This window comes from Lynx canadensis, chromosome X (assembly GCF_007474595.2).
Source record: "Lynx canadensis isolate LIC74 chromosome X, mLynCan4.pri.v2, whole genome shotgun sequence".
Taxonomy (NCBI): Eukaryota; Metazoa; Chordata; class Mammalia; order Carnivora; family Felidae; genus Lynx; species Lynx canadensis.
Window position 1 is genome coordinate 104798353 of NC_044321.2, and position 21389 is coordinate 104819741.

Here is a 21389-nt window from a genome sequence, read left to right on the forward strand (position 1 = left end):
AATCATTCTGGGTAAATCAGAGTCTATTCCACATGTTTATGTGTTCGCTCACTCAACAATGGATGGGGCAAGAGAGACATTCAGGGAACTGAAAAAAGCTGAGGGCGTGGAGCAGGGAACAGGAGGCTGAGGAAAATCACGCACTTGGTCGTAGCTCCAGTGCGCTTGCTCGCTAACATGCACAGCTTTCCTCCCCTCACCCACCTGCTCCCTTTCAAAGAGAAAAGAATTGAATTTAGAAGAATCAGGTTTTATTTAGTGATGTGAACATTAAGAATTTGTCTACATGGCTGAAATATTCACAAAAGATTTTACCATTCACACTCATACACACAGAGGAAGTCTGCTGAATAAAAAATGCTCATCCAAACTGCTGTCAGGGACAGCAAAGTGCTTGCCTATTCCACTGTGGGGGGCTTCAGTCTTCATGAATGTTGAACAGTTTGGCTACTTCATTGAGATCTTCGTGTTGCTCACCGTCCTTAATGATCTGAGGGAGAGAGTAACAATGGGTCACTAACTCACTTCATGTGCACTCAGGTGGGCCCGCACAATGGGGGCAGCCCAGGCCAGCCCCCACATCACACTGGGAGAGGGCTGTCGGAACAGCTTTCTGTTAACCCCAAATGAGCGGGTAACAGCTCCCAGGCCACCCAGCCAAGTCCTGAGTGAAAAAGAAACGCTCCTGAGGCAAGGCTACACCTTTGTTCTGCTCAGGCTCAGTCTGACCCAGGTGGACAATGCACAGCAAGGCACCTTGATGAAGTCCCAAGTGCGTTTTCTGGTCCACACTGCCCATCTTCCTCTAGGAGCTCTGACAGGTACCTACCTTCCTTGCTATTGGCATTCGGTTGAAGATGTTCCACAGCACGATCCCCACCACTACTTTGTCCCTGAGGTAGAAGATGACACCTTTGCCGTAGTCCTCCCCTTCAGCTGGGGCCTGGGGGACTGTGGGACTGCCGGCAGGAACAGCGATTTCTGAGGCCTCAGACTCTGTCTCACTCTCCGATCGGATACCAGTCCCTGTGGCCAACCCACACAACAGACAAAATCAAAATAAAACAAAGTCAGTTATGAACTTAGGAAATTCTAGAAGGCAAGCATCTTTTGACACCTGCTTCATTCAAGCTGCTTCTAGATGATTTGTTTTTCTATGCCCCCTTAGTGAACACTGACTTCTCCAGATCCTCTCCATTGACAAAGCTAACAAAAGGTCTTCCTTGCCAGCTCCAGGGCACTGGGTCAGTCTAGCCCCAAACTTCCCTCCCTTACTATCTCATTTTAAATTTATGCTATGGATATTTCCTGGTATCTAGATTTCTTCACACTGCAGAAGACTTGCCCTTGTCCTCTGAGAAACATTCTAGAGCTGCACGGTCCAGTATCGTAGCCACTAGCCACAAACAGCTATTCTAATTAAAATTAATTAGATAAAATTAATTAAATAAATAAAAGTTAATGAAAGCTTAATTTATTTTAACCAAAATTAATTTTATTTTTTTTGATGTTTATTTACTTTTGAGAGAGAGAGAGCGAGCGAGGGGGGGGGGGAGACACAGAATCTGAAGCAGGCTCCAGGCTCTGAGCTGTCAGCACAGAGCCCAACGTGGGGTCAAACTCACGAACCGGGAGATCATGACCTGAGCCGAAGTCACACACTGAACCAACTGAGCCACCCAGGTGCCCCTAACCAAAATGAAATAAAATGTGAAATTGAGTTCCTCATTTGCACTAGTCAAATTTCAAGTGCTAAATAGCCACATGCAGCTAGTGCCTAATGTACTGGACACAGCAGAAATAGAACACTGCCATTATAGCAGAAAGGTCTATTGGGCAGTACTGCTAGAGGCACTCTGGCCAAAGCAGGAAAGGACACTTTAATATGGAAAAACCACAGTGGAGGTGTTTCCTTCTGGAGAGGAGGTGTGTTGTCCTCTGAGAACAACCAGTTTCCAAATAATACTGCCCAGTGCACAGAGTGGTGATCTGAAGTTTATAAGTCCCTGAGTCCCTCTCCTGGATCCACTTCCCTGGAGAGCTGAATGAAGGAGGGGGTGGATATTATCACTTGGATTGTACAGAAAAAGGACCTACGTGTCCCTATGATGTCTTGCTCTCTCCTTAAAGAGCAACCTGTTTTTGAAATGCCTCTAACAAGAGGACACAAAGGTTAAATAACTTAAGCCAGGGTCATGGAAGGCAGAGAGAATAGGTCTAAGAGTTAATGAGAGTTGTGTGTGGGAGAGAAGTTCATTCCACAAGAGATGCCTCCCATCTAAAGAAAACCTGGCAGTAAGACCTGACGGATGGAATTACAGGCAGCTCAAGAATTACTCAGCCCAGTTCTTCACCACCCAGGGTCCGTGGAGGATAGTAGGTCCTAAACTACGGTTCTCAGGCCTAAATTAAGGTTCTTTGGATTAGTAGGAAGCTAATAATAATAATAATAATAATAATAATAATAATAATAATAATATCTTTAAAAAGTTCAGGTTTTCTTCATCACACAGGGCTCCCTATCCCCTAGAGGCAAACTAAACAAGAGTTGCTGAGCCAGCCACTGTCCAGAGTCCAGGACAGACACCCACAACATCTGAGTCTATGCTTTGACCAGGAGACCTGATTTTGCCAGCTCTCAGACCACAAAAGTGTGAGAACTTCAGGTATGGTTTATTTTAAAGCACAACATGAAGAAAGGCTTTCACTGACAGTTCCCTCTGGTCAATACAGAAACTCCTTATTCAGGAGAATTTGGACCACTGCTGCTCAACACTCTTGCAAGAGAAGTAGTTGGGCTTCCTTACCTGACTGCTCTGTGGCAGATTTTGGGTTGTCTTGTGCAGTTGCTTTTGCAAACACACCAACTGTGGGCAAACTACTGTCCACAAGACCAATAGCTTCATAGCCAACATCAGGGCCCAAATCACTCCTAAGGAAAGAGAGACAAGAGGGTGTTTTGTCAAGGGGCTGCAAAGAATGACACAACGGCATATTTTTTCTAAGACACCGCACTTTGGTTCATGCCAACCAGAGAACTTGGTAGGTGCAACAAGAGAAACGCCAAACTGATCTGTCCACTTGCTAGAGCATCTGGGGTTATCCCAAAGCAGTTTTTATTTCCCTTAGGAAGCCATTATACATATCACATATCCATACAATGATCTACACTTTGCTAAATTTATCTATGCTTTTACCCCTTACCATACTTGACGAGTGATGGGTTCTTTGAGTTTACTATTCACTACCTTCCTTTAACTCATCCTAAAACTGCCTTTTTGAAGCTTTAAGGAGTACTCCGTATATCTAGAATTCAGAATCTGAGATACTTTACAGCTTCATCAACTCACAGTATTTCCTCTGAGCCTTCATTTTATCAAGGCTGCAATGCCTCCATCCACTTGGGTCATTTTAATTGTTCCTCTTGGAAACTTTTCCTATCATTATCATACCCTGCTCTTAGTATGTCAGGAACTTCAGAGAGTGTTTGAGGCACAGACACACCATGGTTTTGTAAATCATGGAGGCTACTCATGGTTTTGTTTCTGGTGCTCTACAGTTTGCAATCATTTAATTAATTAATGTTTGAGTATAGCTGACACCCATGTTATGTTAGTTTCAGGTGTACAACTTAGTGATTATGCCACGTTCACCACAAGCAGAGCTATACCTGTCCCCACACAACACTATTAGAATATCATTGACTATATTCCCTTTGTTCTGCTTTTTATTCCCATGTTGTCATCTTCCTGACCATAGAAGCTCAATGAACTGGTGTCTTCGGGGATTGGTCCACAATGACCTCCTGGATTCTGTTCCTGAGACCTAACTGATACTTGTATAGCTATGGACTATTTTTTTTCTTAACCGCATTATCTTACATGTGTTGACCCTGAAATCCATCTGTTATGTTTTCACTGCCCACTCACAAAACTGTGTGTGATTGTCCTAAAATGTACTCTCACCAGCTGAGAACTTCCCCAACAGAAATTGTTTAGAGGTTCTGGAAACCTTGAAGTTTTTTATGTATTCCATCTTTCAAAGGAACAAGATGAGACTGTGCCAAGTAAGGCCAGTCCCAGTACTCAGGAATGTCCACTGCTAACTTTTTGCCATCCAGAGAACTGCCTACCTATGTCTGACTTTGAATTGCTGATCTTAAGGGTTACATATGAGTGGGCTGCCTTTTTTTTTTTTCTTAAAGTAATCTCTACACCCAGTGTAGGGCTCCAACTCACAGCCCCGAGATCAAGAGTCGCATGTTCCACTGACTGAGCCAGCCAGGTGCCCCTGGGCTGCCTTTTTTGTCAGTACATTGGGATCAGCAAAGAACAAATAAAAATATACTGCCATCTATAGCTAAGAGCTCAAACTCTGACCTATTTTACCGGAAGTGCTGATGCCATCTCCACTCATTCTCCTAGTCTAACTTATGCCAGGTGGGGCCTTTTACTGGAACACTGCTTGGGTGTAAAATACACGGAAATGAGATGGAAATTTTTCCCCCTCTGTATTAAGCTAACTGGCCCACATGGAAACCAAACTGTAACTGTGGTTTCAGTAATTCTGTGTTCTAATAAGTTGAATCCACAAGGTACAAAAAACTATTACCAGAACATTGACTGATGCCAGTATGGCTTAGCAGCTCCAGTCATATTTTCTCCGGCCAATCTTCCACTCACAACAGCATGATCATGGTGCTCTACCCGCCTCCTACCCAACTTTATATCGTAGAAGCATGCGGCATCTCCTGCCTTTGGAGACAAATACATTACATGAGGACACGATAAAAAAGCAAACTGAAGACAGAACATACTTTTGGGGGCTCAATAAAACCTTGTGCTGTTACCTAATGTTTTCCATTTATAGGCCAGAATCACACCTACACTATTAAAAAAAAACAGTTGAGATTCCATTTTTTAAAAAGTATTCTAGGCTAAAAAAAAAAAAAAAACCGAATCAAAAAACGAATCTGTGCTTCCACAAAGCTAACCTAAATCTTCTATGCTCCAGCTGACACTGATTTCTTTTCTTATTCTGCCCTTAGCAGAGACCAAATATTTAATAGCCATGGTTTGCAGAATATGCTTTCCTATGCCTGGAAACCGGTTTTTAGGTGTGACTGCCTCTTACCTAGAAATCTTTTCCAAGGTAAGATTTTATTTTGGTCATGTGGCCTCAGTTCCTTCATTCACCAAATGTTTCCAGAGAACTTATTCCTGTACAAAGCATTATCCTGTCTGGGTGGCTGAGACAGACCGGAGCCACACTTTGCTCACAAGGAGGGTGTCACCTAGTTGAGGAAGATGCAGCATCGCCCCTCACCACAGCATGGTGCAAATGAGTGTGGTGCCAGGTGAGAGGTACAGACTGAGTGAGCTCAGTGTCCCAAGCAGAGAGAGGGCCTCTGGCTGGAAGTGAACAAGGCCACCTTCACTCAATATGTGGCATGTGAGTGCTCTAACCCTTTGTTCATCTTTGTGGCTATTCAGACTCTCCCAAAGCAACCTAAAAATCCAACTTGTGAGCAATGGTGAAGTGGATGATGAAATCCACTTGGTGGACTATTATACAGTCATTAGACTTCAGATTCTGAAGCAATGTGGAAAATACGTTAGAAGGGAAAGTGAAAAAGAGGAGAATACAAGTGTTCATATAAAGCACACTCACCATGACCATCTACAACAAAGGAAAAAAATCTGATGCACAAGAAAACGAAGGGAAGGAAATACATCAAAATACTGGTGCTTACTATAGGTGATTTTCCCGCCTTCCCCCTTCTTGTCTGTGTCTTCCATATTGAGTGCAGATTGCTTTTATAACAGGTTTTTAAAAATCCAGTACACTTTATCTTTAAGAAAAAAAAGCTTTAAGGGAAAAACACCCTTCAAAGTTCCTATGGCCTTAGTTGCAGAGTCCATAATCAAACACAATACACTCGTAATGATCTAACAATGGGGAAATTACCTCATGGTTCCTACACACTATAGTCTTGTTTGTGTCATAACAGATTTGTTTAAGACAGCTAAAAATAGTGCTCAAGGATAATGAAAATGGAGTAATTTTCCTTTCCAGAATGTTTTAAAGCTGCCTCATCCTCCATTCCCTGGACTCACGTTGGGGCAAAGGGAACAGAAGATCAATGTGAAAGCTGGGCATGAGCACATCCGGGTAATGCTGGAGGCTGCAGCCAACTGGAGAATGGGAAGAACTGTCTTTCTGCAGGCATGTACACTGTTCATTTCTTTTTCTACCGGCTTGTGGCGTGAGGCCATACCTGATCTCCTAAGTCAAGTAGTTACATTCCTGTTCTTTACCCTGGGCTTTACACCCCGGCTCTGTTCAGGTAAGAAAGTTCGGTGAGCTTCTGCACACTGCCAGGCAGACCTGCTCACAGGCTGGGGACAAGGAACCATGCCTGCTCGTGCTGTAGCACACTTACCACCCAGATGTTAGAGCGTGCTTGGAGCTCTGCATTTACCCGGAAGCCACCAAAATCAGAGTCTATCTCTAGTCCACCAGTCTTGGCCAACTCAACATTGGGCTCCAGGCCCACAGCTGCCACTATGTGGTCAGTTTCTACCTGAGGAAAAAAAGAAATACTTCAGCCAATTACCACGGTTTCCATGTATGCCTATGGACATAGCAACTGCACATTGTTCTACTCAGAACTGGAGACTTAAAAAAATATCACTGGTTAACTTAGGTAACTCTGGTAAATAGATTTAAACTTCTACTTCATAAAGTTCCCTCAAACACAAATAAACCCCACATTATCAGAACAGAAATCTGCCACCCTTGTGAGGTCTCAAAAATCTGTTACAGACAGGAGGGGGCTATGGGAAAATGGCTCACAGGTGTCTACTCTGGCTCTCATCATTCTTATTTATTTTTTATTTAAAAAAAATTTTTTTTAACATTTATTTATTTTTGAGACAGAGAGAGACAGAGCATGACATGGGGAGGGTCAGAGAGAGAGGGAGACACAGAATCTGAAACAGGCTCCAGTCTGAGCAGTCAGCACAGAGCCCGACGCGGGGCTCCAACTCACGGACCGTGAGATCGTGACCTGAGCCGAAGTCGGACGCTTAACCGACTGAGCCACCCAGGCGCCCTATTTCTTTTTTTATTTTTAAAAAGGTCTCTTTTTTAAAGTTTATTTATTTATTTTGAGAGAGATTGTGTGTGCATGCAAGCAGGGGAGGGGCAGAGAGAGGGAGAGACAGAATCCCAAGCAGGCTCCACATTGTCAGCACAGAGCTCAACATAGGATTTGAACTCACAAAGTATGTCATCATGAGCAGAGCCATGATCAAGAGTTGGAGGCTTAACGAACTGAGCCACCCAGGCATCCCTCATCATTCTTATGTTAATGGATGGAAAGTTCATTCAGAAAACTATGACAGGTGAATGGTGGCTGCCCCGAAAACTACTGCTATCAAATGAAGGAGTAAGAATAAGGCAAGGCAGGGGGCAGAGCTGGAAGATCTGGCAGCCCATCTTCCCCTCCTTACCTTCCTGCCGTCTTTCAACTTGATGAGTAACTTGCCACCGCTGACTCCAACTGACTGCACAATAGCATTGGGAAGCACCTTAACCCCCTCTGTGAAGGCAAATGAGACCTGAGGCTGAGTCTGTGAGCGTATCACCTTCATGACAAGTAGAGAAGATGACTAAAGCATCTGCTATCATAAAACTGGTAATCATCAGTATGCAGGCAGCCTTGGAGACCCCACACCCACAGTTCACTTTCAGTACTTCCAGAAATTTGGTGCATCAGATTCAGAACACCTACGTGAACTTGGATGACTGGAGAATGGTGGAAATACTTCATCTGTCAGGTGATATGGCGTATGTCAAGGGGGTTCCCAAAGAAGCTAACTTTGCTTTAGGCCTAACTCAAAGGAAAGAGTAGCAGCATATGGAAGGAGTCTCCCTACCTCGTCTGACTTTTTCCATGGTCCAGTTGCTGAGGTATTCAGGGAGGATCTTTCCCATGTTTCCTTTCTCAGGGAAGAGTTGAATTACTTCTGTACCCAAAGCTCGAGCTGGGAAGAAGAAACAGAGTGTACAGTGGGAGGTGAAAGCCAATCCTGGAAAGACTGGAAGAGAAGTAAAGGAGCAGCAGGTAGCCATTCACTATATGCCGGGCGATGCTGCGACCCAGGCCAGAGCTCCTATCTATGGGTCACTGGGGCACGAGGGCACTGACAAGGCAAATATAACAGGCGCCAGAACTGCCATCCCTAGATTCATCTATAAGTGAATTAAGTGCACTTACACCCAGGCATCACCTCAGACTTACACAGGTGCCTTACGACCTCTCAACAGTAAGCACCCTCCTGAGAAGATGCCCTGATTTCACAGAGCTGAAAACTAACATTAAGAAAAACGGCTGCAATGAAACATTCAAACTGGAACACACAGATCTATCCAACTGGGAACCACTGTGTGTCTGAAGACTGACTTTTACAGGGAATAGCAGTTCAAATATACATACGATTCTGTAGTCTACATTGCACTTACCATCTTAATAACTCACTTTCCTTAATATTTTGTTTCAAAGGAGTCCTGGCTTAGAGGCTAGAGGAAGGGAAGGAAAGCAGTTCTGCTCAGTTGCTTAAATGACAGCTTTTTGTTCACTAAGGGATTCCTCATGAGAACTAAGCTCAGTGCTTAGCTTTACACCATATAAATCATTTTTTTAAGTAAACCTTACCCCCAACATGGGGCTTGAACTCATACCCCAAGATCAAGAGGTGCATGCTCTACTGACTAAGGCAGCCAGGTGCCCCTTACCATATAAATCTTAATCAAACTCTTTCTACTGATCCTGGCAAATGCATCCCTGGAATTTGTGAGAGCCCCAAAAAGCATAGGATATAAGACCAGAGAGAGAAAATCGAGGTCACTGCCTAGTACTCACCCTTTCTGCCAAGAGCGCAGGCTAGTTCGCTGCCAAGGAAGCCTCCACCGATTATTGTTATTGAGTTGACTTCCCGGGAAATCTTCTCTAAAGTTCTAAAGTCTCCAATCTGCAGGATCATACCAGTTTAGTCCATTGATTTTCCAAAGATGTATAGGATGATAATACTGATAAGAATTTTCTGCTAAATCTTTGACAACAGTAATTTGCATATAAAATCTTCTTGTATAAAGTGGCTCAATTATAGCCTCTGTTATTTTTATTTTTTTACTGTTTTATTTTATTTTTGAGAGACAGAGAGAGACAGAACACGAGCAGGGGAGGGGCAGAGAGAGAGGGAGACACAGAAACCAAAGCAGGCTCCAGGCTCTGAGCTGTCAGTACAGAGCCTGACGCAAGGCTCGAACCCACAAACCATTAGATCATGATCTGAGCCACCCAGGCACCCCACCTCTGTTATTTGTTTGTTTGTTTGTTTGTTTTGTTTGTTTATTTAGAGAACGCACGCACGCTAGCGGGGGAGGAGCAGAGAGAGAGGAGAGAGAAAATCCCAAGCAGGCTTTTGCCTATCTATCTATTTCTCTATCTATCTATCTATCTATCTATCTATCTATTTAGAGAATGCACGCACATTAGCAGGGGAGGAGCAGAGACAGAGGAGAGAGAAAATCCCAAGCAGGCTCTTTGCCATCAGCACTGAGCCCCACATAGGGCGTGAACTCACGAACTGTGAGATTATTACCTGAGCCGAAACCCAAGAGTTAGTCTCTTAACCAACTGAGCCACTCAGGTGGCCCAAGCCTCTGATATTGATGTAAATTTCTTTCTCCATTGTAACACTCCTTCTAGTGTCAGTGGTTTTCAACTGGGGGCAGTCTTGCCCTCTCCCCCTCTGTGGACATTTGGAAATTTCTGGAGACATTTTTGGGTGTCAAAACTTGGTGTGAAGAGGTGCTACTTGCAGCTAGTGGGGAGAGGCCAGGGATGCTGCTACATATCCTACATGCACAGGCCAGCCCCTCACAACAAACAATTATCCAGCCCCAAATGTCCATAGTGCCAAAGACTGATTAACCTTATTCTATCAAGAATTTAAAGGATGATACAAATCTTTTCAAATACCCGTAAGAGTGGCTGGAAAATTTCAGCTGTTTTCATGAGTAAAGCAGTGTTAAGAAGAAAAGCCCCCACTTCCTTTTTCACTTAGGTATTCTTTTTTTTTAAACGTTTTGTTTATTTTTGAGAGAGACAGAGACAGAGTGCGAGCGGGGGAGGGGCAGAGAGAGAGAGAGAAAGAGAGAGAGAGTTAGTCAATCACAGAATCTGAGGTAGGTTCCAGGCTCCAAGCTATCAGCACAGAGCCCGATGCAGGGCTCGAACTCTCAAACAATGAGATCATGACCTGAGCCGAAGTCGGACGCCTAACCGACAGAGCCACCCAGGCACCCCTTCACTTAGGTATTCTTAAGTTTTCTCCTCAAAGTCTCCACGGTAGCATTTATAATGCAAAATGCCAAGAGGCTGTAAGGAGTTCCAGTGCATCAGGAAAAAAAAACTATGGAAGGGCAATCAGAAGGAACCATAGCAAGTAATCAAAAACAGTAAATGTATTCTTCACCTAGGAGTAGAAAACCCTTGAGTAAGGTATTTGAGGTGCAGAGAGAGGAAGTGACTTGTTCAAGGCCAGATAACAAGTCTGTAGAAGACCAATAAATAGAACTCACGTCCCCTGATTCCTGGATGGTTGCTTGGGGACCACAAGCTTATGCTACCTCTTCAAAAACCAACACAACCTAAGCACTACAGCAATTACCTTTCTGAAAAGTGTTGTTCTACTCTTCACCTCTGCTCCAGCCCTATCAATAGCAGACAGACTTCTTGGAGTGCCTCCTAGAAATAGAAGAAGGAAAACCCTTTAGCCTAACAAGCTGGAGCTAGCCCAGAAAATCCCCTCACAAAGGTGGCGCTGTGGTGTTCTCTGCCAGGGCCACCTCAGCATTCACAGGGCATGAAGGCTGTTTCCCTTCACCTCACCTCTCTCCCGGCAGGCTTCTGTCAATTTTCTTCGACAAGCCATTTGAGAGTCTCTCTACAAAGGGCCTGCCCTCTCCAGTGATGGCCACAAGGCCTCAGTTTTTGCATCTCCAATCCCTTCTAGGGGGTTCACCAGAAAGCATGCTTTGTTTAAGGGACAGCTTTGATCTCCCCTTTTGATTTCTGATTGGTAGTGGCCATGAGGCTGTATCATTTTCAGGGCACAGGGCAGAGAACAGAGGGCAAGGGTTAACAGGGAGAGCGGGGAAAAAAAAGGCCACTCTCTTCAATACCCATCCGTGCCCTTACTGGAAGTGACAGCAAGGATAATTTGGAAGGGCTATTGATCAGATGCCTGTAGTTAGCTGGGCTTTGCACCAAGAGAAGAGGACCATTTCAGAGATACTGGGTTTGGTTTTCTTAGGATTAAGTCATGTCTTCTAGACTAAAACTCGAATGAGCTGTACCAGGGACAAACTCCCTGTCCAGAAACACTCACCTGTTGCAAGCAAGCACTTTTCATAGGTTATTTGAGAGCCATCATTAAGTTTCACCATGTTGCCTCTCACATCCAGCTGCACTACCTGGTACATACACAGAAAGAGGGAGAAATGCATTAGCTTAAAACAGTTTTTTATTGAGACATAATTCACACAACATAAAATTTACCACTTTAAAGTGTACAATTCGGTGGTTTTTAGTATATTCACAAGGTTGTGCAGCCATCACCACTATAATTATAGCTCATTTCCATTACCCCAAAAAGGAACCCTGTACCTTTTAGCCACCAGTCTAGTGAGAAGAATTAGTTCTTGACCTAAGGTGATGCTTAAGAAACCATTTATTTATATATTTTTATAATTTTTTTATGTTTATTTATTTTTGGGAGATAGAGCAGGGGAGGGGCATAGAGAGAGGCAGACACAGAATCTGAAGCAGGCTCCAGGCTCTGAGCTGTCAGCACAGAGCCCGACACGGGACTCGAACCCACAAAGCGCAGGATCATGACCTGGGCCGAAGTCAGACACTCAACCGACTGAGCCATCCAGGTGCCCCAGGTGCCCCAAGAAACCATTTCTAAGTAATCACTGGCACCACGGTTTCTGGTACCCAGCCTCTTCAAGTGGTCACAGTTGCTTTTTTTTTTTTTTAAGATTTTTTAATTTACTGTTTATTTTTAAGAGAGAGAAAGTGTGTGTCTGTGTGTGTGTGTGCACGTGGGGGTTGGGGGAGAGAGAAAGAGGAAAAAAGGGTGAGAGAATCCAAAGTGGGCTACACACTGATAACAGAGGGCCCAATGCGGGGGCCTGAACCCACGGACCATGAGATCATGACTTGCATCGAAGTCGGATGCTTAACTGACTGAACCACCCAGGCGCCCCGAGTGGTCACAGTCTTAAGCAACTAACATTAAAACAAATCCTTACAGTCCCCACAGTCCCTGCACAATTTGTGGAAATGGAGAACAGAGACAGACTTTTCTATTTGGCTTTTTGGAAACCTTCTTCGTTAACAATGCTCCTACATTCTCAACATTTTTACAAGATTCTCTGTCTAACTTCTATCCTTCACTAAAACTCAGCTCTCCCGCCAAGGATACCTCACACGTAGAGACTGCTTATTCACCCACACTCCTCATCACACCCAGGGCAGGTATTGGCGGCGGCTGCTGCTGCTGCTGCTGCTGCGGCTGCTTCCAGATTCTTGTACCCTCATGCTGCTCTGAGAAGCACCAGCCTGTATCCTACCAATCACTGCTATCCAGCCACCTCCCGGTCACTCCTCATTCACTGAAGTTGTTGGAATCTGGCTCATACTTTTCCTGTGAGCCACATCCAGAATCCTAGATCTTAAAGCTCTACTTCTACCTTGAATATCCTACTTTTTGGTCACAAATTTCCATTCTTCCAGCTTTTTCTCAGGCCCACTGTCATCTATATATGCTTTTAATTTTCTCTGCTTACCCAGTGGGCTAATCCATTCCAACTAATCTGGGCTCATGGTAGATCACCCAAACTGTTCTCTTGCTACCACGTCTAATTTCCTTGTACCCTAATCCTTATGGTGAAGAGCTTGGGATCTGTAGTCAGAGAGACTAGAGACCCAGTCTCTGCTCCCCTCCTTACTAGCTGTGAGGCCATTCATTCAAGACACATTTACTAAGCACCTACTATGTCAGGGACCATGCTAAGTGTTCAGGACACAATGGTGAGAAAAAGTTACCTTCCCTGCCTCCAGAGTCCAGTAGCCAAGGCAGACAATTTAACAAACACTACATTCAAGAGTGAGAAATGCTCTGATAAAGGTTGTACAGGTAGCTCTAGAGACATGTGACACATGCCCTCAGTCGAGCTTTCTGGAGGCAATGATGTAAACTGTGACTGGTTGGGTGAGTAGCTGCTTTAGACACTTCCGGTTTGTCCTTGGGTAAGCTCTCTCTTCAATACAGCCCCAGTAAGTCAGTGACTCAACTGGCACACTGCTCAGTCTCAGATAACCAACCACCTGGTATCCTAGTTTACTGCAAAAACAAGTGAAGCTATAGGATATGATCTTGCTCAGGTTCCCATAAGGCTTCTCACCTCCCAACCCCCAAATAAAAACTTTACTTCCTTCCTTCTAGCTTCTGGGATGAGGTGTCCTTTCTAAGATGTTTCTGTGCCTGACCCCCATCCTGTTAGTTACCACGTACTCCTGTCCTTCTCTGCTGACATCTTAGGCCTTTGGCCCATTCACACACTTAGGTCTGTCCCATCCTCAGAGCCCCACCTCTGACTCTATGTCCTTCTCCAGGGCCTGTCCAATTGCAGTCTCCATTTTCTCATTTACATTTTGAAGGAGTACTGTATCCTCTTTTCGAACTTCACGATGCCATCTGAACCACTGAGTCTGTGGCTCATCTTACAGTTCTTTTCCTACCAGATCCCTCTGCTGTAAGGAGGAAGGTCAATAACATCCTCCTCCTTTTTTTTTAAAGTTTATTTATTTGAGAGCTAGAGAGCACCTGCTGGGGAGGGGCGGAGAGAGAGGATCCCAAGCAGGCTCCATGCTGTCAGTGAAGAGCCTGATATTGGGCTTGAACCCACAAAATGTGAGATTACAACCTGAGCCAAAATCCAAAGAGTTGGATGCTTAACTGAATGACCCACCCAGGCACCCCCACATCCTCCTTCTTGAAACTCTCTCCAGTCTCACTTAGCACCTGTCCTGGGCTCTCCTCCTTTAACTTCTTTCCTACTTTCCTTTGGGGGCTCTTCTTCAGTCTGCCTCCTCAAAGCTGGATTCCCCAGGGTTCCATCCCTGCCGCATTCCCCTTCTGACTGCAAAGTTCTCCACAGGAGGTCTCACCCACTCTCATGGTTTCAACCCCTACACATACGTGGATGATACCCGAATCCCTATCCAAGCCCAGACCCCTCTTCTGAGTGTCACAGTCACATATCCAACTGCCCATGGACATCTCTACACTTATACGCCATTTCATCCGTAACAGTCCAAAACTAAATTTTCCTTCCCCCTTAAACTAGGTCTTCCTTTTGTAACATCTCTCTCAGCTGGGGGTAACCACCACCTACCACACAAGCTGGAAATCAGAAAGTCATCTCTGCCTCTTCCCTCTCCCTCACGGCCCACCTTCAGTCTATCACCACGCCCTATCAAGGCTGCCTTCTAAGCAGGTCTCAGTCTGCCTCCCACTCCCTATCACCTCTCTATCAGGAAGCTATAGCAAAAAAAAAAAGGCAAGCTCTAAAATGGTATTATTAAGAGCATGGGCTCTGTAGTCAGACTGATCTGGGTTCAAATTCTGTAATCCACTACTTATTAGCTGTATGATCTTGGGCAAGTTGGTTGACCTCTTTTTAATCTCAATTTTTTTCTCTATAAAATGGCCAACAATACTACCTACCTGAGAAGATTATTATGACAAGATGAGACAATACCTGTAAAGCATTTTAAAATTGTGCTTACTGCTGCTGCTGCTGCTTCTTCATCATCACCACTACACCATCACTACCATTACTGCCTTAATTTGGGTTCCTATCATCTCTTGCCTGGATTATTGCAATAGTCTTCAAAATGCTCTACTTCTAGTCTTGTCCCTCTGAAATCCATCCTTCTCATAGCCAATACAGTGATTACTTAAAATTCAATCTGTTTTATGCCCTTGTCTAAAACTTAACAGCCCCCCAATGCCCACGGGAAAAAGCTCAAGTTTTTATACAACAGAGCCGTCCATGATTGGGCCCCTGTGTGACTTCTCAGTGTCATCTCCTGCTGTTCTTTAACTTATACTTTCTGCTCTATCAGTAGCTGGCTGCTTGTTTCACTGCACCAAACGTGCTGTTTCATACCCTTGTGTCTTTGCTTATGCTGTGTTTTACTTGAATTCTCTTCACTTACCACTAATCTAGTGTATCCCTCTTCATTCCATAAATTCTCCCATTCTGTAAGAGCTCCTCCTCCAGGAAGCCTTCCCTGAAACCATCACTATACAGGGCATGCTTCCTAGTAATTCCCAAAACACATTATGCCTATCTTTCTTACTCCACATCTATGTGTTACAATCATCTGTTCATGTTTCTGCCTAAATACTGTTAGCCCCTGGAGGTCAGGGCCTGTGTGTTATTTACACACAGAGGGTACTTAATACATACATTACATCTCGTTAATAGCTTATCCATAAACCTATTTCCACCTCCGCTGCCTATGGCTCCTTATAGAAAAGTGGGCTTATCCCTATCAAAGGTCAATGCCACCACCTGTGCTCTGGATCCCATCTACTCTGGGCTTTGCTCCTTCTGATAACCCTTTCCTCTCTACTGTAACACTGTCATTAGTTTACAAACATACCCTAGTAACCCCACATTAACAAAAATGAAACATAGCACAAAAAACCCCCAAAACCCTCCCTGGACCCCACAAATGCCCTCCAATAACTGCTCCCATTACTTAGGCACTCACCTTTGTAAAGTCTAACAATATTTCCCATGTGGATGTAATCTCTAAATTATCTTACTATCTTGAATAATATACATTTGTCAGTCTCTTGTCATCAGTAATCCCAAGGAAATATTAGTGTGGAAAAACTATGTTTAGATTCTATGTTTAGTTGGGATGCTACTCTAGGCTTTGAGATTAGTGTTTTCCCCAGGAAGAAACACTAAGCAGTGAAGACTGGCAATATTAAACCTAAAATGACTTGAACATTTTTTGATGAACTACAATGGCAGGAGAGACGTAAATGGTCGTGGGAATACAGGTCACCATACTTGCCGCCCACATGGAACTTGACAAGGGAAGCAGCGTGTTAGCTCACCTTCTTCCCAGTGAGGACAGCCACGCCACCATTCTCAATGTGAGGCAGGTCCTGAGCAGAGACATAGAAAGAAGGTGGCTGGAAATAAATGCTGTACAAAGAGGAAGGGAGAAAATGTTATAAGCATCTGGAACTGCTATCAACTTCCCCCATAGCCTTAGTAAAATTGTTCTCATCATGAAAAACTTTCAGGAACATTTTCCAGAGTAAGTTTCCAAGACCACTAAATCTTAGTTGTGTCTTATACAGAGATATTTTATTTTTTAAGTTTGTTTGTGTGTTTATTTATTTAGAGAGCACGAGCGGGGAAGGAGCAGAGAGAGAGGGAGAGAGAATCCCAAACAGGTTCCGTGCTGTCAGCACAGAGCTGGACACAGGATTCGAACTCACAAACCATGAGATTATGACCTGAGCCAAAATCAAGAGTCAGACGCTTAACCAACTGAGCCACCCAAGCGCCCAGTACACAGATGTATTTTAGGACAGCAGTTCTCAACTGGGTGCAATTCTGCCCCCTCAAGGACACTTGGCAATGTCTAGAGGCATTTTTGGCCGTAACAGCTTAGGGGGAGGGATGCTTTTGGTATCTAGTGGGAGATGCCAGGGATACTATTAAACATCTTATAATGCACCAGCCCCCATAGCAAAGAATTATCCAGACCTAAATGCCAATTATCCAGACCTTAGCCAATAGGCTGAGAAACCCTGCTCTGGATTTAGGCTCATTTCAAAATTAGAACAGGAAGACCACCCAAGGAGCTGGTATTCACACATCCACGCAAATAAGCTGTCTAGAACGGCTGGTCAATGGACAGCTACATCTAGCTCCTGAGAGGATTTTGCCTCAAATAGCAGACATTAGCTATGAGATATTAATTAAGGGGTGGCTAACATAACTGACAGCCCGCATCCTGCTTGAGAACAGAACATGATAATGGGGGTGAGGGAGGTAGGTAGATTTGTAAAATTTAGTCTAGTATCAACACAAACACTAATGAGAAAAACATTGGAACCCCAAAGCAGTACTGGAATCAAGAAGTCCATGGAGTCCCTTAGAAGGAAAAGGCTTCAGGACCTGTATTTCCAAGTCTTTCATGCAAACATTTTAATAAAGAGGTTCTTCCTTACGGCATTCCCACAATTCTGAAACCCTGCTAGGGAATCAAAGAAAATGCCAAAGAACAGTGGCTTTCTTTTACTTTTCTGGGAAACACCTAGGGAAGTGTCATGTAAGGAGGGACAACAGTGGCCAAGCCAATCTTCACTGTAGAAGTCTAACAGAAAGGTCCCGGAGATAGGAGCAGTAGTACTTCAGAGGCCAACACTACAGCTTTACTTGTTGGCAGATCTCATGACAGAATCCAGGCCTCCTGCCACTGTATCCTGTTGCCTCTGAGCTGTGCCAAGCGTGTACCACATCAGACTCCGCTGTGCGGCCACGTCGTCTCTCCTATGTGCTGCACAAGGCTCTGTGCAAAATCCTGACCCATTCCTTATGCTTAGCTGAAGTTGCTAGTCAGGCCCATTTTACATAAGTGAACACACCTTCTCTCTTTTCCATTCCACTGTTTGAATCGCAGTGTCTTTGTGACATTTGGATCATCTGAAAACCACAGCTCTTTTGAAAGAGGAGGTCGCATGTATGGCAGCTCTGGATCTTCAGACACAATCAGTACCTTTAGGTATAAAATAATACTTATCAGAGCCAGGTCATTTAAGAGGCAGATGTCAACGTGTCCACACGGGCTAAGGGCCTGCAGACCACACCCTCCATGCCAAGCAAGACTGTGCACCTCACCCTGGCCCCTGGATCCCGAGCCCGGATGGATCTGGCCGCAGCAAAGGCAGCAGTGCCTCCTCCGATGAGAAGGAACGGAACATGACTTGGTACCCTGACTTGAGGAACTGGTTCTCCTTCTGGAGCTGCAGGCAACAGACCAGACAGGGTTAATTTTCTGGAAATGTCAGATGAGTCCTTGCCACTATTAAAAAAGAAAATCAGCTTGCACTTGTCTCAACCCTTTACATGAGGCTAGCAAAATGCTGTACCTATGTTAATCTTGACAAACATCACAGCCACCTGATGGGACAGGAAAAACAAGTATCTCTTTCATTTCATAAGTGAAAAATAGCCCCTGAAGAGGTGACTGATTTGGCCAATGTTGTTCATTCATTAAGTCTGTCGGAACTAGAACCTAGCTTAAATGTCTAGCTATTGGAAATATGTTAGAAAGCTTCTGGGGCACCTGGATGGCTCCGTTGGTTGGGCGTCTGACTTTGGCTCAGGTCATGATCTCATGGCTTGTGAGTTCAAGCTCCGCACTGTCAGCTGTGCTGACAGCTCAGTGCCTGCAGCCTGCTTCGGATTCTGTGTCTCCCTTTCTCTCTGCCCCGCCCCTGCTAGTGTTCTGTCTCTCAAAAATCAATACATTTAAAACATTTTTAAAAAAAGAAAGCTTCTGCTCTTTCCATTCACTTCCTACTGACCAACAAGAAATATCAAGTTCAGGGGTGCCTGGGTGGCTCAGTCAGTTGAGCATCTGACTTCGGCTCAGGTCATGATCTCACAGTTCGTGGGTTCGAGCCCCGCATCAGGCTCTGTGCTGACCGCTTGCTCAGAGCCTGGAGCCTGCTTCAGATCCTGTGTCTCCTTCTCTCTCTGCCCCTCCCCCGCTCACGCTTTGTCTCACTCTGTTTCTCAAAAATAAATAAATGTAAAAAAAATTTAAAAAAGAAATATCAAGTTCAGTTTCAGCTTTTGTTAGCAATAAAGGGGGGGAAACTCAGCAGGCCAATTGGGAATTATTATACAGTGTTCAGAAATAAGGAGGTGTTGCTGAAGAAAGTGATGTAAATCTCCCACCCAGAGTTGTAGGACTTATTAAAGGATTAAAACATTCCTCTCTGAAAACTCAAGCCAGTCATGGGGATGGAACTGATTGCTAGGGCTATATGTTATAGGGAAACAAATGTATCTTTTAACAAATAGAAAACTCCAAAGACTCTAACGGGGAACAAAACAGACCAAAAGAATTTCCTCATCAAAAAAAAGGCTTTCATGTCTTTTCCAAAAATTTTCCTCACCAAGCTTGCCTTTTAAGAGTCCAATAAAAAGAAAAATAACCAACCAACATAATCATCATTAATAACTATTCTCAAACCCAAATTCCAGTCAAATACTTTAATAAATTACTCCCATGTCTGGGGTAATTCCATAGTTTTTAGAATCTTACCAACTCATAGCATCGTCCTGTCTATAAGACATCTGCAAAGCACAACACCCAAACTGTTTTTAACTTGCCCTTCACATACTGAGCCTCAAATGATACTCACCAGGTGACGTGGCCATTTTCTGTTTCTCTTCTGGTGTTAGCCCTAACCCTGACATTCTTTCATTATATCTTTTTTGGTCATCTTTTATAGTCTTGTAGGCCTGCAGATCCAAACATGGAGAAAATTTATTTTATCATAAAGTCAGCTCACACCGTAAGTAATATCAGTATCTTTCAATTAAATGAGAAGCTTTTGTCTACATGAAGTAAGTTCTTCTATGTTAAAATCATTAAGGCAAAATTACTTTCTCAAGAAAAAAAAATACTGAGTATGTACACACTGGCCTAGAAAGGCTACAGGTAAGCAGATGAAAATGTTCCATTTTCAAATTTCCTTAGGCTCTGGGGTGCCTGGGTGGCTCAGTTTGTTGAGCATCTGGCTTTTGACCTCAGCTCAGGTCATGATCTCACAGTTCATGGGTTCAAGCCCTACATCAGGCTCTACACTGGCAGTGTTGAGCCTGCTTGGGATTCTTTCTCTCTCTCTCAAAATAAACTTTAAAAAATTTCCTTAGGCTCTATGTAAAGAATTTTCCTTATGTTTAAGTCTGAAGGTACAGCTAAAGAAAAAAAGAAAATCATTTTATACTAGAAGAATAAAATGCTAAACTTTATAAAAGGGGTTTTGGACCATGCTGGATACTAGTTGTGAAACCAAGCTATACGGTTTTAGGTACGAAGTTGGGACATTAAGTTTTCCAGGTAGATGTCCCAAGTTTTTCTGGGTACTCAGATAATGCCCTGAAACATGACTCCCTGTATCCTAGTCTTCTAGAGTAACTAATCTTTCCCTCAATGGTCTCTCCTTTTTTTGACACTCAGATATTTACCAAGGGTGAAACACCCTGCTTAATCACCTATTTCAAATATACTATCTTTTCTAGCTGTTCAACTTGAAAAAGAGTCCCTTAACATTATGACTAGATTTTTTTTTTAATACAGCATCAGAGTTTGTTGGAGATGTTTTTTTTAAATTGGCAAGAATGATTTACTTTAATTACAACACTTTTGCTCTTTTGTACTCCACAGGCTCAACAAGACAGAAATTTAAGTGATTTATGTCAACTGAAATCCTAGGTTATTAATTAATTGGAGAAGAAAGTAAGGGCAATCAGAAGAAGTGTCATAGGACATGTCCTAAGAATATTTCTATGAGCCCCTTTACAGAGCAGCCCATTAGGCAATGGGCTGTAATGAGGAACCTATACTCTGAGATCTGGGCTTAACATTCATTAGCCTGGGAACATCTAACATATGATATGAATGGGTTAGAAAATTAAGTACTGTATGTTAAAAGAAAATGGCTAGTCCTTGAATTTACCACTAAATTCATCAAATTAATACACTGAATTCAACTAACATTAATTTCAGGAAGAAAGTTTTTACCTTACCCGCACCTAAAAAGTTATTTCTTTTAAGAAAGGGAATTTTGGGGCGCCTGGGTGGTGCAGTCGGTTAAGCGTCCAACTTCAGCCAGGTCACGATCTCGCGGTCCGTGAGTTCGAGCCCCGCGTCAGGCTCTGGGCTGAGGGCTCAGAGCCTGGAGCCTGTTTCCGATTCTGTGTCTCCCTCTCTCTCTGCCCCTCCCCCGTTCATGCTCTGTCTCTCTCTGTCCCCAAAATAAATAAACGTTGAAAAAAAAATTTTTAAAAAAAAGAAAGGGAATTTTACCAAAAAGATGGCTTAAGCTGGTCAACATGAGTGAATAGAAATGCATCATGCTCAGACAGAGAGGAACATCCAAAAAATAGCCTAGGCTCTCTTACACCTCCTAATGGTT

General features: G+C 43.7%; 1 protein-coding gene across 2 annotated transcripts in view; it reads right to left on the reverse strand.

Moving 5' to 3' along the window:
- Positions 1-234: 234 nt before the first annotated feature.
- AIFM1 (apoptosis inducing factor mitochondria associated 1) overlaps positions 235-21389 on the reverse strand; it is a 32943-nt gene continuing 11788 nt past the window's right edge. For both annotated transcript variants that reach the window (XM_030305548.2, XM_030305550.1), the window contains exons 3-16: positions 19611-19710; positions 18076-18200; positions 17823-17953; positions 16278-16368; positions 11460-11544; positions 10740-10816; positions 8927-9035; positions 7941-8048; positions 7515-7603; positions 6443-6583; positions 4612-4754; positions 2808-2932; positions 830-1026; positions 235-490 (exon numbers count right to left, since the gene is read on the reverse strand). In XM_030305548.2, coding sequence (XP_030161408.1) covers positions 419-490; positions 830-1026; positions 2808-2932; positions 4612-4754; positions 6443-6583; positions 7515-7603; positions 7941-8048; positions 8927-9035; positions 10740-10816; positions 11460-11544; positions 16278-16368; positions 17823-17953; positions 18076-18200; positions 19611-19710 — 1593 coding nt within the window. In that variant the 3' untranslated portion in view covers positions 235-418. The remainder of the gene's footprint in view (positions 491-829; positions 1027-2807; positions 2933-4611; positions 4755-6442; positions 6584-7514; positions 7604-7940; positions 8049-8926; positions 9036-10739; positions 10817-11459; positions 11545-16277; positions 16369-17822; positions 17954-18075; positions 18201-19610; positions 19711-21389) is intronic.